Source organism: Hyperoodon ampullatus, assembly GCF_949752795.1.
Source record: "Hyperoodon ampullatus genome assembly, chromosome: 2".
Taxonomy (NCBI): Eukaryota; Metazoa; Chordata; class Mammalia; order Artiodactyla; family Ziphiidae; genus Hyperoodon; species Hyperoodon ampullatus.
This window is the reverse complement of record NC_136915.1, coordinates 13721468-13738322: the sequence shown is the minus strand read 5'-3', so window position 1 is coordinate 13738322 and position 16855 is coordinate 13721468. Positions and strand designations below refer to the sequence as shown.

At 40.9% G+C, this 16855-nt stretch overlaps 1 protein-coding gene and 1 pseudogene across 2 annotated transcripts in view; both read left to right on the top strand.

Annotated features, from left to right (window-relative positions):
• The window catches only part of SDHB (succinate dehydrogenase complex iron sulfur subunit B), a gene marked incomplete at its 5' end in the record, with an annotated part of 36301 nt that overhangs the window by 13240 nt on the left and 6206 nt on the right, over positions 1-16855 (top strand). The window contains 3 exons of the mRNA XM_079697041.1: positions 12420-12505; positions 15233-15369; positions 16027-16143. Coding sequence (XP_079553167.1) covers positions 12420-12505; positions 15233-15369; positions 16027-16143 — 340 coding nt within the window. The remainder of the gene's footprint in view (positions 1-12419; positions 12506-15232; positions 15370-16026; positions 16144-16855) is intronic.
• LOC307048056 (protein FAM210A-like) lies at positions 284-1465 on the top strand (annotated as a pseudogene). The gene is made up of 2 exons: positions 284-663; positions 1039-1465. The product of its transcript is annotated as a protein FAM210A-like (transcript).

The following is a 16855-nucleotide window of genomic DNA, read 5'->3' as shown; positions in this document are numbered from 1 at the left end:
TTTAAAAAAAATCAGGCCGTACTGAGGGCACAGGCAAGAGCGGGTGTGAGCGGGTGGCTGGTGGGGCTGGTGTGTCGGGTGGGCGGGCCGGAAGCTGGGTCGCCTGAGCCCGCGGCTTCCAGCACCCTGACCCACGCTCGGCTCGTCACTCTGGAGGGACGGTGGCGGGGCTTGGAGCGGCCGCACAGCGGGGAGCGGCGGCGGCGGCGGCAGCCTCAGGTCCTGAGTCTCTATAGAAGCTGAAATCCATCAATCTCCGTTCTTCAAAATGCAATGAAATGTACCAAAGACTGTATTCCGACTGGCATGTAGGACATGCGTGGAACCAGATAAAGCTGGTCTTTGGGGACACTGTCAAAACATAAAGGAACCATTACTTTTATATACGTCGGAATCCAAAGTGGTTTGGGTACCGGGCCCTCGGAAATGATGGCTGCACTTACCCGCTGCCCAGAGTGCTGCAAAGGAAAGGAAGCCATTCATAGCTCATACACCCCAACCAGGGGTCCTTCACCATAAACAGTGGGAGCAGGATATCTTATCCAAGAGGGTTCTGTCATCCAGTGCTGCATCCCCAGGAACTCCCTCCAAAAAAAGGAAGAACCTAATCCTTTACAAGACAGATCAGTTAGTCCTTACCAACGATTTAAGAAAACATTTAGGGCTTCCCTGGTGGCACAGTGGTTAAGAATCCGCCTGCCAATGCAGGGGACACAGGTTCAAGCCCTGGTCCGAGAAGATCCCACATGCTGCGGAGCAACTAAGCCCGTGCACCACAACTACTGAGCCTGCGCTCTAGAGCCCACGAGCCATAACTACTGAGCCCACGTGCCACAACAACGAAGCCTGTGCGCCTAGAGCCCGTGCTCCGCAACAAAGAGAAGCCACCAGAATGAGAAGCCCACGCACCGCAACGAAGAGTAGCTCCTGCTTGCCGCAACCAGAGAAAGCCCGCGCACAGCAACAAAGACCCAACACAGCCAAAAATAAAATAAATAAAAATAAATAAATTTATTATAAAGAAAAGAAAACATTTAGATAATATGGGAAAGTTTTGATTCCAGTGCATCTAATAACTTCCAGTGTTTCATTTGGAATGTTTTATTATGCAGCCATAAAAGGAGTGAATGTCGTTCCTTTTCTAGAACTTACTGGGTTACCTGACAGCATAGTAAACATTCTGAAAAATTCCCAGAGTGGAAATGCACTAACAGCATATGCCCTGTTGAAGATTGCAATGCCTGCGCGGTACACTGTGACCCTGGGGGGGACCTCCTTCACTGTGAAGTATCTGCGCAGCCACAGCTACATGTCGACGCCACCTCCTGTGAAGGAGTATCTGCAGGACAGGGTGGAGGAGACAAAGGAGCTCCTCACAGAGAAGCTGGAGGAGACAAAGGACAGGCTCAGTGAAAAACTGCAAGAAACCAAAGGAAAGGCTTCTTTTAAGAAAAAAGTGGAATAGGGTGCCTTATATACCAGGTTATAGACAGTTCCTGCACTTTAACCCTTGGAGACTATGGACAAAGGTACATGCTCTTGATTATTTTTTTTGGTTAGCAGCCTAAATATAGCAGTTCTTTGAGGGTTAAAAAACTAAGATAACTTTTTTTTTTTTTTTTTTTTTTTTTTTGCGGTACGCAGGCCTCTCACCGCTGTGGCCTCTCCCGTTGCGGAGCACAGGCTCTGGATGCACAGGCCCAGCGGCCATGACTCACAGGCCCAGCCGCTCCTCAGCATGTGGGATCCTCCCGGACCAGGGCACGAACCCGCGTCCCCTGCATCAGCAGGCGGACTCTCAACCACTGCGCCACCAGGGAAGCCCCAAGATAACTTTTTAAAGTTAAACATCACTAGAAAAAGCAGTGTTTTTTGAAAAGAAAAAATGAATCCAGTATAAGAATTTCATGTCTGTAGCAGCGTTAAGCAATCGTCCATGTCTTCAGTCATCCTTGCTTTGTGTTTAGATGCAGCTGCTGACTCCTTAAATAGCTGATGCGGCCCTCCACAGATTTAACTCTAGGTCTTCATCTTTGTTATTCATTGAGGTTTTAACTATATTCAGTTCTCAATGTGGAGACAAACTGTTATCATCAGAACTGCTTGTTAATAAGAGGATATTTAGTCTTTCTATAAAGACAGTATATAACGGTTACATACCAGTTAAAATGTAGACTTCATATGAAGAAAGCTGAATGAAAATTGGGTCATGTATATGTAAATAAGATGTACTGGTTATATGTAAATGAAAAATTGACCCTTTAAAAATGATTTTTACCTGAAGCTTGCCAGAATCAAAATTTTTAAGCAAATCTATGCGGCATAGCACTTTCTTACCCAGAACGTAAAACGGTTATTCCTGCATCATGTCCTCTCCAACTGATCTCTCAGAGGAAAAGGGAAAATCATTACACCTTAAGTTTATGGTAGAGATCAAATACCCTTAGCAGTGCCTGGAGCTTGTGGTTCTCAGCAGTGCAGGTTTGGGAGGATGGGACCTGCCTGTCCCTGCCACCTGGTCTCCACCAGCCAGAGTCAGTCTTGATTCCATTTTGGAGTAAAATTTTAAGATAGTAGCCGCTGTTTTCCTCTTGCATTGAAACATCCTTACTTGAGCATTTTACTTGAATTTTTTAAATAGCAAAGCTATCATTAAAACCTGCTTGGAATGAAATTCAGTCATGTCAGATGTGAAAGTTGCCCCAGTTTGTGTGGGTGTGTTTGAGGATGTGTTTGTGTTTCCTTTTGCTCTGCCTTTACTTCAGTTCTAACTTTTGAATTGAAAGAGGGAACGGGCCTCTTTCTAGACTGTCTTTGTTATGGGTGATCTGATAAGGCAAGAGAATGCCAGAAATAGTCCCACAGGCATCACTGCTGTGAGGTCGGGTTTTCGTATTAAATACTGAGTTTGGCCAAATTTAGAGAATACTTTAAAGGGAAAATAATGTTTACATTTGATACGTCTAATCATTATATTGGCTGTGCTGTGGTTGGACTCTTCTTTGTGGGCGGGGGGTGGAGTGGTGAGGGGGCAGGGCTCACTGCCACACGCAGGCCTGATAAAACAGGATGGTTTGTCTCCTGATACAGATCGAACACATTTTCAAATCCAAAAACAGTGAGCATGTTTTAGCTTGTTTATTAAATAATTCACATTTTTGAGTATATTAAATGCTAAGATAGATATTAACGAATTTATTTTTAACCACTGAGACTGCCTGGTTTAAAATCATGTGTTATAGGAAACTTTCTTTTTACTTTTCACGTTGCATAGGGCGTGTTTTCCAATGAGGTTAAATTGTGGGTCTTAGAAGCACTAATAATCCTGAGTTTCCACCTTTGGTTCAGCCCACTTGAGATTTGTTGCCATCCAGTTTCATAATTGTGTTGTGTTTGTCCAGTTACAGAAAGTGAGACGCTGGGGAGTGCTTTGAAATTCTCTAGTGAAACATTCTCTGAAGGTGTAAAAAAAAAAAAAAAGAAATCACTCTTCTGAGAAGCATGATACAGTCCAGGGTTACTACAGCATGTTATTCATAAGGTCCAGCATACAACCCAAAATTACTAATCATACAAAGAAACAGTGAAAAGTGAAAAGACAATCTGGAGACCAGCCTTGAAGCAACCCAGTTGTGGGAACTAGCAGAAAGGATTTTAAGCAATTATAATTGTGTTTATAGATAAAGGAAGATACGCTCATGATGGGATAGGAAATCTCAGCAGAGAGTTAGAAACTATTGATAATTAAAAAGAACCAATGGAAAATCTGGAACTGAAAAATACAATATCTGAAATAGAAAATTCACTGGATAGGCTTAACAGCAGATTGGAAATGACAGTAGGAAGATTTCGTGAACCTGAAAGTAAATTACTAGGAAGTGTCTATTCTTAAGACAAAAAGGAAAAAAAGATTTTTTAAAAACTTTTTTATTATTATTATTATTATTTAATCTTTTTTTTTAAATTACTTTATTTTTTGGCTGCATTGGGTCTTCGTTGCTGTGCGTGGGCTTTCTCTAGTTTCGGCGAGTGGGGGCTACTCTTTGTTGGGGTGTGCAGGCTTTTAATTGCGGTGGCTTCTCTTGTTGCGGAGCATGGGCTCTAGGCACACAGGCTTCAGTAGCTGTGGCGTGTGGGCTCTAGAGTGCAAGCTCAGTAGTTGTGGTGCACGGGCTTAGTTGCTCCATGGTATGTGGGATCTTGCCGGATCAGGGATAGAACCCGTGTCCCCTGCATTGGCAGGCGGATTCTTAACCACTGCACCACCAGGGAAGTCCGGAAAAAAAGATTTTTAAAAAAGAACCTCATTGATCCATGAAACAGTATCAGAAGGTCTAACACACGTGTAATTGGGAGTCCCAGAAGGAGTGGAGTGGGAGAATGGTCAAAAAATATATTTGAAAAGGTAATGGCCAAGAATTTCTCAAGCTTGTGAAAAACATAATTTACATATTCAGGAATCTTAGGGAGGGCTTCCCTGGTGGTGCAGTGGTTAGGAATCCTCCTGCCAATGCAGGGGACATGGGTTCGAGCCCTGGTCCAGGAAGATCCCACGTGCTGCGGAGCAACTAAGCCCATGTGCCACAACTACCGAAGCCTGCACGCCTAGAGCCTGTGACAAGAGAAGTCACCACAATGAGAAGCCCATGCACCACAACGAAGAGTTGCCCCACTCACTGCAACTAGAGAAAGCCCTCACAGAGCAACGAAGACCTAATGCAGCTATAAATAAGTAAATAGATAGATAGATAGATAGATAGATTTTTTAAAAATCTTGGTGAACTCAAAGCCCAACATAAAGAAAGAAAGGAAGGAAGGAAGGCAGGAAAGAAAAGAGAGAGAGAGAGAGAAAGAAAGAAGAAAGAAAGGAAGGAAGGAAGGAAAGAAGAGAGAGAGAGAGAAAGAAAGAAAGAAAGAAAGAAAGAAAGAAAGAAAGAAAGAAAGAAAGAAAGAAAGAAAACAAAGAAAGAAAAAGAAAAGAAAGAAAGAATAGAATCTTAGTGAACTCCAAGCACGGTAGATACACAGAAAACCACCCAAGCACATCATAATCAAATTACTGAAGATAAAAATAAACAAAATCTTGAAAACTATGAGAAAAAAACACATTACATGCAGGGATATGAATGATTGTTTACTACTCATCAGAAATTACAGAAGCCAAAAGACAGTGGAATGTCTTCTCTAAGTTACTAAAAGGAAAGCTCTGTCAACTGAAATTCTTTATTCAGCAAAAAGATCCTTCAAGATGAAGATGAAATTAAGACATTTTCAGATAACAAAAAGTAAAAGGAGTCATAGCTTCCTGTACTGTGTGAAAGAGGAAGTTTTTCAGGCTGAAGAAAAATAATGCCAGGTGGAAACTCAACTCTTAGAAAAGTAATAAAAGGCACCATATATGATAAATAAAAACCATTTTTTTGTCTTAGCTTTATTAAAATAGATATGACTGTTTAAAACAAAATCATAGGGAGTTCCTTGATGGTCCATTGGGTAAGACTCCATGCTCCCAGTCTAGAGGGCCCGAGTTTGATCCCTGGTCGGGGAACTAGGTCCCGCATGCATGCTGCAACTAAGAGTTGGTATGCCGCAACTAAGAGTTTGCCTGCCACAAGTAAGAAGTCCACATGCCACAACTAAAAGACCCAGCGCAGCCTAAATAAATAAATAATAACATTTTTAAAAAACAGAACAAAACTATAACATTGTCTTACATAAAATATAACTTACATAGAGGTTGGAACGTTGTTACATGAAGTGGTACAATATTAACTCTAAATAGACTGAAAATTTAAGGACATATAATTCTAGAGTAACCATTTTTTTAATGCAGAGAGATATATAGCTAAACTGGAATTGGAATATATAAATTAAATATATATATACTAAAATGGAATTCTGAAAACATTTACTTAATCTAAAAATACTACTTAAAAGAAGGCAGAAAAGAGAGAACAGGGCAAAAGTGTTGGGACAGATAGTAAAATGATAGACCCAGATCCAGCCATATCAATAAGTACATCAAATGAAAAGAGACTAAACACTCCAATTAAATGGCCGAGATTGTCAGAATAAGTAAGTACATCAAATGAAAAGAGACTAAACACTCCAATTAAACGGCAAAGATTGTCAGAATAAGTAAAGAAGCAAAGCCCAACCACATGCTATCTACAAAAAAATGCACTTTAAAAAATTTTTGGCCACACTGTGGGGCATGCAGGATCTTAGTTCCCTGACCAGGGGGCGAACCCTCACCCCCAGCAGTGGAAGTGTGGAGTCTTAACCACTGTACTGCCAGGGAAGTCCCCAAAAATGCACTTTAAATATAAAGACACAGATAGGTTGAAAGTGAAAGAGTGGAAAACAATATACATGCAATCTGCATTAAACATAAAAAAGAGTGGCTATGGTAATATCAGATAAAGTAGACTACAAGGCAAAGAACACTACTGGAAATAAGAGGGGACATTTCATAATGATAAGGGGATCATTTTATCAGGAAGACATAACAGTCATAAATGTGATTATGAAATACACATTCTTTTTAAGTGCACATGCTACATTCACTAAGATAGTGGGCCGTAAAACAAATTTCAATAAATTTCAAAAAGTTGGAATCTTACAGGGTATAATCTCTGACCACAGTGGAATTAAAATTTAAAGCAGTAACAGCAAGATATTTTAGGTATCAAAGCAGAAATCACAAGGGAAATTAGAGAAGATGTTGAACTAAATGCTAATGAAAATATAATTTCAAAATATGCAAGATGCATCTAAAGCAGTGCTTAGAGGGAAATTTATAGCTTCAAATGCATACATTAAAAGAGAAAAGGTTTAGAATCAGTGATCTAAGATTCTACCCTAAGAAGGTAGAAAAAGAAGAGCAAGGTAAACCAAAAGCAAGTAGAAAAATGAAATAATAAAAATAAGAGCAAATAGGATGGGGGCTGGGGGTAAGACAGCTGGTAGAAAAAAATAAAACCAAAAGTTGGTTTTTTTGGAAACAACAAATTTGATCATCTCCTAGCCAGACTGGAGAAAAATAAGAGAAAACAAAATCCCAATATCAAGATGGAAAGAGAGCCTATGGATATTAAAATGATACCAAGAGAGTATTATGAATAACTTATGACAAATTCAATAATTGATGAAATGGACAAATTCCTTGAAAAAATACAACTTACCAGATTGACATAAGATGAAATAGAAAATATGAATAGTTCTATGTTACAGAAATTAAATGTGTTATCAAAAACATTTTCACACGGAAAACTCCAGGCCCAGGTGGCTTCACTGGTGAATCATGTCACACATTTAAGAAAAACCTAACACAAATATTCTTTCAGAAAATAAACAAGGAATATTCATTTCCTAGTTCATTTTATGAGGCCATCATAACCTGATACCAAAATCTAACAAAGACATTACAAAAACGAAAATTACAAATTGGTATCATTCATGAACATAGACACAAAAATCCTCAAGAAATTTTAGCAGTTCAAATCTAGCAATCTATAAAAAGGGATAATGCCTTAATGACCAAGTTTCAGTTTACCTCAGGAATATGAAGTTGGCTTAACACTGAAAAATCAATCATTGTAATTCATCATATAAAGGATAAAGGAGAAAAGCCATAACTCTACAAATTTGAAAAAGAAGGAAACTTGCTCAACCAGATAAAGAGTATCTAGGGACTTCCCTGGTGGTCCAGTGGGTAAGACTCCACGCTCCCAATGCAGGGGGCCCAGGTTCAATCCCTGGTCAAGGAACTAGATCCTGCATGCATGTCGCAGCTAGGACCCAGCACAGCCAAGATAGACAGATAGACAGGTAAATAAATAAATAAAAATAAATCTTTTTTTTTAAAAAAGTATGTATGGAAAAAGCTACAGCTAACAACATGCTTAATTGTGAAATATTGAATGCTTTATCCATAAGACCTGGAACAAAACAAAAGATGTCGGGCTTCCCTGGTGGCGCAGTGGTTGAGAGTCCGCCTGCCGATGCAGGGGACACGGGTTCGTGCCCCGGTCCGGGAAGATCCCACATGCCGCGAAGCGGCTGGGCCTGTGAGCCATGGCTGCTGAGCCTGCGCGTCCGGAGCCTGTGCTCCGCAACGGGAGAGGCCACAACAGTAAGAGACCCGCGTACCGCAAAATAAATAAATAAATAAATTTAAAAACAAACAAACAAAAAAAACAAAGATGTCCACTCTCCACTTCTATTCAGCATTTTACTGTACATTCTAACTAGTGCATTAAAGGCAAATGAAAGAAATAAAAGACATGAAAATCGAAAAGGAGGGAATTGTCTGTAGTCACAAATAACTTGATTATTTACGTATAAAATTCCAAGGATCCAGGGAATCTACAAAACTACAAGAACATACTAAGTAAATTTAGCAAGGTTGCAGGATACAAGGTCAATATGCAAAAATAATTTTTTTATACTAGCATCAACCATTCAGAATTTTAAGGTTTTAACCAAGGAAATTAGGCAACAAAAAGGAAGAAAAGGAAATTGGAAAGTAAGAAGGAAACTCTCTCTTTTCACAGATCACATGACCTTGTATATAGAAAATCCTAACAAATTCACACCAAAAAATTATTAGAATCAATAAATTCGTTCATCAAAGTTGTAGGATACAAGATAAGTATATAAAAATCAATTGTATTTCTGTACACCAGCAATGAACAATCCTACAATAAGAAAATGATTCCATTTACAGTAACATCAAAAAGAATAAAATACTTAGGAACAAACTTGGCAAAAGGAATGCAAGACTGAAAACTATAGAACATTGTTGAAAGAAACTAACAAAGACCTAAATAAATGGAAAGATATTTCATGTTTCTGGGTTGGAAGACTTAATATTTTTAAGGTGGCAGTGCACCCCCAAGTTTATATACAGATTCATTGTAATCACTCTCAAACCCCAGCAGCCTTTTTTTGCAGAAATTGACAAGCTGATCCTAAAATTCATATGGAAATGCAAGGGACAAAGAGGAGCCAAAACAATCGATTTCTGTGTACCAAAATGTTATTTGCAGCATTGTGTGTAATAGGGAAGGATTTTAAGCAACCTAAGTGTTCTTCCATAGGAAAATGGTTATGTAATTACAGTCCCTTGGCAGAGTTGTTTTGAATGAAAAAAGCAAGATACTATCATATATATATTGCATTTTTTTAAGTCTGAGAAAATTTATAGCAAACTCTTTAATATTGCCTACCTATTACGAAACTTAGCATGAGACAGTTTAAAGGAAGAGCTTTAGCTTTTTAGCTATTTATATTTGAAATTTTTATAAAATGCAAATACTAGCTTTTGTAACTTAAAGAAAATGAATAAATAGAATTGATGTACATAATTTAAAACATGCCAGGACAAGAATAGACAGATCATTAGAATAAAAGAAGTTCTAGGGAATTCCCTGCCAGTCCAGTGGTTAGGACTCCATGATTTCACTGCCGAGGGCCCATGTTCAATCCCTGGTCAGGGAACTAAGATCCCACAAGCCACACGGCGTGGCCAAAAAAAAGAGTTCCAAAATAGACTACATTATATATAAAATTCTAGTATAGAATGGGGCGGTTGGAGGGGGAGTATCACAAATCAGAAGCAAAAGAGGGTTTAGTCAGTCAGTGATTTGGGGCAGTTGATTAGCAGTTTTTGCAACTTGGGGGAAATAATTTTATAATGGAAGAAAATTCAAAATATTCGCCAAACCTCAGGAAGGAGTGTGGTCTTTTAGACTTAAAAGAGGATAGTATCATAAGGGGAAAAGTGGTCAGCTTTTAACAGTGTAAACATTTAAATTTTATGTGTGTTTGAAAATTTTGATTACTGGGGGTTTACCTGGGGGGCCAGTGGTTAAGACTGCGCTGCCAGTGCAGGCAGCGTGGGTTTGATCCCTGGTCGGGGAACTAGGATCCCACATGCTGCGTGGAGTGGCCTTTAAAAAAAAATAAAAGTGAAAAAAAAAATTTGATTACCCAAATCAGGAGTCAGATAGCCAATTGCTGGTTGAGGGCGGGAGCAAGATTAGCAACAGATGTATTAGATGTGTGATACTGTGATATATATTTGGTCTTGGGTTTCTGTCTTCTAAAACCCTTGTAATCCTAAAGAATAAGAACTATAGGGTCATCTTTTGTTATGTTTTGTTTTCGTTCCCAGTTCCTGAAATAGCTTCAGAAAATAATAAAGGTGAAATGGGTGTCTTTTGTTATTCATAACAAGCCCCTTTCAACCACACCTGAGTTTATATTAATGCGATGATTTCTTAAAAGCCCCTAGATAACCACTGGATGGGGGCTGGTTGCTAGGGAATCCAACCATGTGATTAGAGGGCTGGAACTTTCAGCCCCATCCCCTGACCTCCCGGGAGGGGAGACGGGGTAGAGGTTGAATCAGTTACCAGAGACCAATGGTATAGTCAATCATCCCTACGTAATTAAGCCTTCATAAAAATCCTTGAAGTACACGGTTCAGAGAGCTTGGGTTGGTAAACTCCAGGAGGTGCTGGGAGAGTGGCCTGCAGGAGAGGGTATGGAAGCTCTCCTCCCCTTCCCACATACCTTGCCCTGTGTGTCTCTTCCATTTGGCTGTTGCAGGGTTGATCCTTTTATAATAAACCAGTAATCTAGTCAGTAAACTTTTTTTTTTTAATTCTGTGAGCCACTCCGATTGATAGTGGCAGAATTGAGTTACACTGTGGGACACCCACTTGGTGTTGCAGAATTGCTTGGCATGGGAAAGACACCCACACATTTGGTGACCAGAAGTGAAGTATTGGGAGTTAGTAGTACAGAAAAACAGAAGAGTTTTTGTTTTAGAAGATGGTAGGCTCAGACCTTTAAAAGAAAAAAAAAAAAAATCCCCGGACTTCAGTAAACAAAGAGGCAAAGAACATGGACAGACTGAGTCTATAGAATTAGTCCACTAGAATGAACGCTCTGTGCGGGCAGGAGTTTGCATCTGTTTTGTCCTCTGGTGTATCTCTAGCACCTAGAACAGAGCCTGGTACAGAGCAGGCTTTCAGTAAATAACTGGTAAGTGAGGAAAGCTCAGTGAATTTATGACAAATATTCAACCACTGTATTATTCAGAGATCTCAAATTAAAACACTGACAGTTATAACACTTCTCCATTCTCAGAATAGCAGAGGTTTTTAAAGGTTACAATTCCCAGTGTTAGCAGAGGTACAGTGAAAAGGGTATAGCATATTGTTGGTAGAAATACGTACAGATAATGCAGGTATGTTAACCAACCTTATTATGGTAATCGTTTCACTATATATCAAATTACCATGTTATACACCTTAAATTTACACACTATTATTTGTTAATAATCTCAAAGCTGAGGGGAAAAAAGAAATAGAGACAAAGAAAGGAAATTTGGGGGGGCGCATATTTTTTTACATCCCATTCATAGAAAATTAGAGGAGCGCAGGTAAGGGTGGCAACCAGGAAGTAGATGTGCTGAGCGCTTCTCTGTGCCAGGTGCTATGACAATTGCATGTTTTGTTTTGTTTTTTAATTTTATTGAAGTATAGTTGATTTACAGTGTTGTGTTAATTTCTGCTGTACAGCAAAGTGACTCAGTTATACATATATTCTGTTATACATACATATATTCTTTTTCATATTCTTTTTCGTTATAGTTTATCACAGGATATTGAATATAGTTCACTGTGCTATACAGTAGGACCTTGTTGTTGCATGTTTTTATTTAATCTTCATAATAATCCTGTGATACAAATAATAATTCCATTTTACAGATAAAGAGACTGAGGCTCAGAGAGAATAAGCCATTTCCATAGAGTCACAGTCTCTGCATGATGATAATCATAGTGAGACCGAATGTATGTGGCAGACACTGCTCTGAGTGTTTCATTTTCCTGTATGTTAATTCACCTGCAGCAGTCCTGTGAGATGTGGGCGTTGCTCTCTCTGCTTTGTAGATGGGAAGCTGTTAACTAACCATATAAAGCTACTTACTATTTTTGTCCAAAAAAATAAAACTAAAATTGGAAATAAATTATTTGGGAAAACTTTTCAGGGAGCTTTAGAAGAAAAAATAAAAACTGCCAGTATATGGAAGTTGTCTCCTAACCTAAATATTTCTCTTCTTCTTTAGCTTTCCATTTCCTAGAAATGTTTAGGCAGTGTGGCACTTAAAATGTGTAAGAATTCTGCTGTAATTAAAATGTATAAGAATGTGCAAAAATAAAACTATGGAAAAAATTCTGAATGTGACCTAAGAAGGCCATGGATAAGAAGAGCAGCTAATATATGCAGCTGTCTCAGATCATATTATGATAAAGTGTAGGGAGATTGAACTTCACATAAGTACAACTGGGTCTTTTATTTTTGTGAGGTTTTTTTTGTTTTTGTTTTTTTTTTTTTTTTTTGGTCAGCTGTGGTCCTATGGTGTTGGATGCTTTAATCAAGATTAAGAATGAAATTGATTCTACCTTGACCTTCCGAAGATCGTGCAGAGAAGGTAAGGATTTCCTTCCCTATTGTTAAGCTTGGACACTTTTGTTCTGTTTCCCAAAAGAAGCCTGGGCTGGCCAGAACTGATACCAGGGGATACCCGGAGGATGGCTGCAGCGCTCTGCCAGGTGACCTTGCCACAAGTCACACTTCCTTTTCTTAGGCAGAAGTGTTGGAAATTTGAACTGTGGTATAAGTTCTGGTTTCTAAGTTGGCTTCCCTTCAGGAGCTTTCACTTGCATGGTTACTGCTTCTGGCGGTCCCTGTGAGCTGCTGCACCCTTCAAGGACCAGCCCAGATACGCTAGCTGGTCACCGCGGAGCTCTTCTTTAGGGGGGTAGTAGGGAATTTCTAGCTGGTGCTTGTGCACACTTAACACTTGTCCAACAAGAGGGACATGCGTCCCCTTCCAGCTCCCAGCATTACACGTGCACAGAGCAGGTGGTCAGTAGGAATGTTCTGGATGGAAACAGCGATTCCTACAGTGTGCTGCTGATTCCAGGCAGTATGCATACCGACATTCTTTAATAGCTATGTATTGATTTTATGTACTAGAAAAATATAATTACTAATGACAGTGTAACAGTGATAGAAATGATTTTTAAATATAAATTTAAGGTAAAATGAGTTGATTTAAAGTAAATTCCTAAGTAATCATTCAGATGGTTCTCAGGTGTGGGAAAAATCACACGGGGTGCTATGACGGCTAACTGATCCTGATGGCTGTGGAACACAGACTGTGCAGACTCCATTCTGTGCACTTTACCTGAGATAGACAGGTGCTGTTACCATTTACACTCAGCATACATGTGAAGAAACTGAGGCCCGGGGGGTTAAGGGACTTCTGAAAGGACACAAGAGATGGTGAGTCAGGAGCCAGGACTCAGCCAAAGTTGTCAGATTCCAGAATTGCACTCTCAGGTGATACACTCACTTGCCGGGCTTGGAAAACCTGGGATAAAACCAAAACAGGGCAGCTGTGTTCTGCTGTACATCTCAAGCATTTAAAGGCCTACTTCTAAGACATCTGTTTTTTGGGGGGGGTTTTTTGTTTTTTGTTTTGTTTTGTTTTTTGTGGTACGCGGGCCTCTCACTGCTGTGGCCTCTCCTGCTGTGGAGCACAGGCTCCAGATGTGCAGGCCCAACGGCCATGGCTCACGGGCCCAGCCGCTCCGCGGCATGTGGGATCCTCCCAGACCGGGGCACGAACCTGCGTCCCCTGCATCGGCAGGCGGACTCTCAACCACTGCGCCACCAGGGAAGCCCAAGACATCTGTTTTGATTCAGCTAATCTTACAGGATTGGATTCAATGTAGCAGATGCTAACGGGTATGATAGTTTGGCTGAATCCTGCTGTTTAGGGAACATTCTGCTGTAATTAAGTACCAGCCTTCCCACATAAGTCCTGACAACACAGGAAATAGACGCTTTTCAGTAAGCTTCCCCATAAAACTCTTTCAGAGCCAAGAACACAAGGTGTGGCCCATGTGGGCAAAAAAAAAAAAAAAAAAAAAATGAGGCAGAATGATATTAATTGTGGCTACTTTTGTTTCCCTTGTAGTTTGTGAAGAGAATTTCCAGGGGAGGCTTTTTAAGAGAAGTTTCCTTGGATTTTTATTATTATTGTATACCATTTCTTATAAAAGCATACTGCTCTGTTGGATGCCAGGCTCACATAAATGTGCTGATAATATTCGATCTCTTGGGGAACTGTAGGAGTATTTGCTTAAGATGGATATTTGTGTCCTATTATACTTTTATTAAGATTAACGGGAGAGGGAGAGAAAGTGATAACCCAGTCCAAGTTTCACAAGTAACCACATTTCTCCGGCCTAACTACCTTCAAAAAAGAGCTTCTGAAGAAGTGGTAGCAGGGGCTTAGCGTACATAGTCATCTGTAATTCTGAAATACCTAGGAAATTCCATACACAGGAAATGAGTCCAGGCTAAGAAAATTCTCCTTTCAGTGTCCTTGGTCAGCACCTTATTTTGCTTACTTTGGTTTGGTTTCACATTACCTGATTCTCCTTGAAAAGTCAGTGCTAAGGCAGCTTTTGTGGGTTTCATGTCCCCAGTGTAGCTTTGTGGAGACAATAGAATGAGGTCTGTCTCTGGACAATCTGTATCCAGGCCTCAACTTTAAGTTGACCAAGACAGTGTTGATTTATTTTGGGATGTTATATCTGTTAAGAGTTTGAGTCCAGGGAATTCCCTGGTGGTTAGTGGTTAGGACTCTGCGCTTTCACTGCCGCGGGCCTGGATTCAATCCCTGGTCGGGGAACTAAGATCCCACTAGCCTTGTGGTGCGGCCAAAAAAAGAAAAAAAAGTTTAAGAAAAATAGAATTTGAGTTCAAATAACAGTGACTTTTAAAAAAAAAAAAAAAAAAAGGCTGGTTTTTCTCTCAAAATACATGAAGCAAGGAACTAGGACTGGCGTGGGCCCTCCGTGATGCCCGCAGCACCCCAGGCTCGTCTGTGCTCCAGTGCCATCCTGAGCAGATAGCTTCCAACCTCAGGGTTGCCTCCTGGTTTCACAACATGGTTTTTGGAACTACAGCCGTTAGATCTACATTCTAAGAAGAATGGGAAGGAGAAAGGCAGTGGGCACCTCTGCACAGGTGTATTCCATGTCAGTGCTGCTCCTGCTGGTAGAGTAAGGACAGTCCGGAAGGGAGAATTGCAGCTGGACTGCCTGCAGCTGGGTAGGGGAGTGTTAACTGTGCTGTGTCTCAGGCATCTGCGGCTCCTGTGCCATGAACATCAATGGAGGCAACACTCTCGCTTGTACCCGAAGGATTGACATCAACCTCAACAAAGTTTCAAAAATCTACCCTCTTCCACATATGTATGTGATAAAGGATCTTGTTCCTGTGAGTTCCTGCCTGTGTGTGTGTGTGTGTGTGTGTGTGTCTCCCCACCTCCCCAGCACCTCCCACCTGCTTTTTTTTTTTTTAAGGGGGGCAGGAGGTATGTGTGTTGTGCTATAGTTCTTCAGGGCAGGGTTTTTTCCTGTCTTGAGTTTAGTTAAGGAATTTGAATGGCAGAAGATAAATGGCCTAGAAGATCATCCAGCAGCTCATTTGGTGAGGATTGTTTGGGAATAACAGGGCACAGAATTTTAGACTTGAACAATTTCAGAAATGAAGAATTTGGCCATAACAACAAAGAATTCATGTGGCAAATATCAGTTGGGAATGCAGCCGTTCTTATGTGTTTTAATTTCTACCTCCCTGTATTTGACCACCTTCCCTTTCCCTGACTGGGTGTTTTCAAGGGCATCTGGGGAGAAAGGACTGTGGGATTGGAAAGCTTCCCAGGTGGGTGAAGGAGAAATTCCCTAACCACGCTGACATGTGACCATTTCTCCTTTCGTGATCTTTGCACGTATCCATGCCAAAGGAAGAGAGTCTGACTATTGCCTGTCACGGGGCAGAAAAGTGGGCAGTGTCCCAAAAATGGGATAAGCAGGAAAGCTAAGGAGTGGTGGTGGAATCTGACCCATTTCTTCTTCTTCCTCTTAACCTCAGGATTTGAGCAACTTCTATGCCCAGTACAAGTCCATTGAGCCTTATTTAAAGAAGAAGGATGAATCCCAGGAAGGCAAGAAGCAGTATCTGCAGTCCATAGAAGATCGTGAGAAACTGGTCATTAGTCCCTGTTCATTGTCTTGACTTGAGGAATTTTGTTGCAAAGATGTTTGCCAGGAAGTGGGGCTTAGGGGCAGAGGGGATGGGGGGCACAGCATGAGGTGATGCAGAACATTCAGCGTCTTCTGGAAAGGAACTTCAGAACCATCTGTCCAAGGGTTGGACACCCATCCTATCGGGGCCGGGTGGGTAGTGAGAACCTATGAAGGGCCCAGAGGGGACCAAGGCCCTGGAGTGCTCGGCCTAGAGGGGCTCACTGCTACCGTGTTGCTAGACATTCGTCTTTTTCAAAAGAAACCAGTATGTAGATCGCCAGGTCTTGAAAAGTTGACAGCTAAATCGGAGTTACTCTTTAACCCTGTGGGCAAATAAACACATGCCGGCTGTTTGCGGTCCTGCTGCCACCACCCTGTTTGCAGATGGGAGTGAGAGAAGCCGATAGCAAAACTGGAACTAGAACTGGGTGCTTTCCTGACACCACATGTCTAGTGACGGGCCCACTCACTCTTGGAGTTGCTACCCCTGGGCACAGACTATGAAGTCTCTGAAAGTGAAGGGGTTATTAGCAAGCTTGTAGTCTCTTTCTCGCGTACACTTCTACCTCCTCTAAGAAGGAGGCACGCACACTCACTCCCTGCACACTTGGTGTCCTTTGGAGAGGAAGAAGTGGGAAGGGGACCAGATGGAGATAGGTCCCAACGTCATGCCT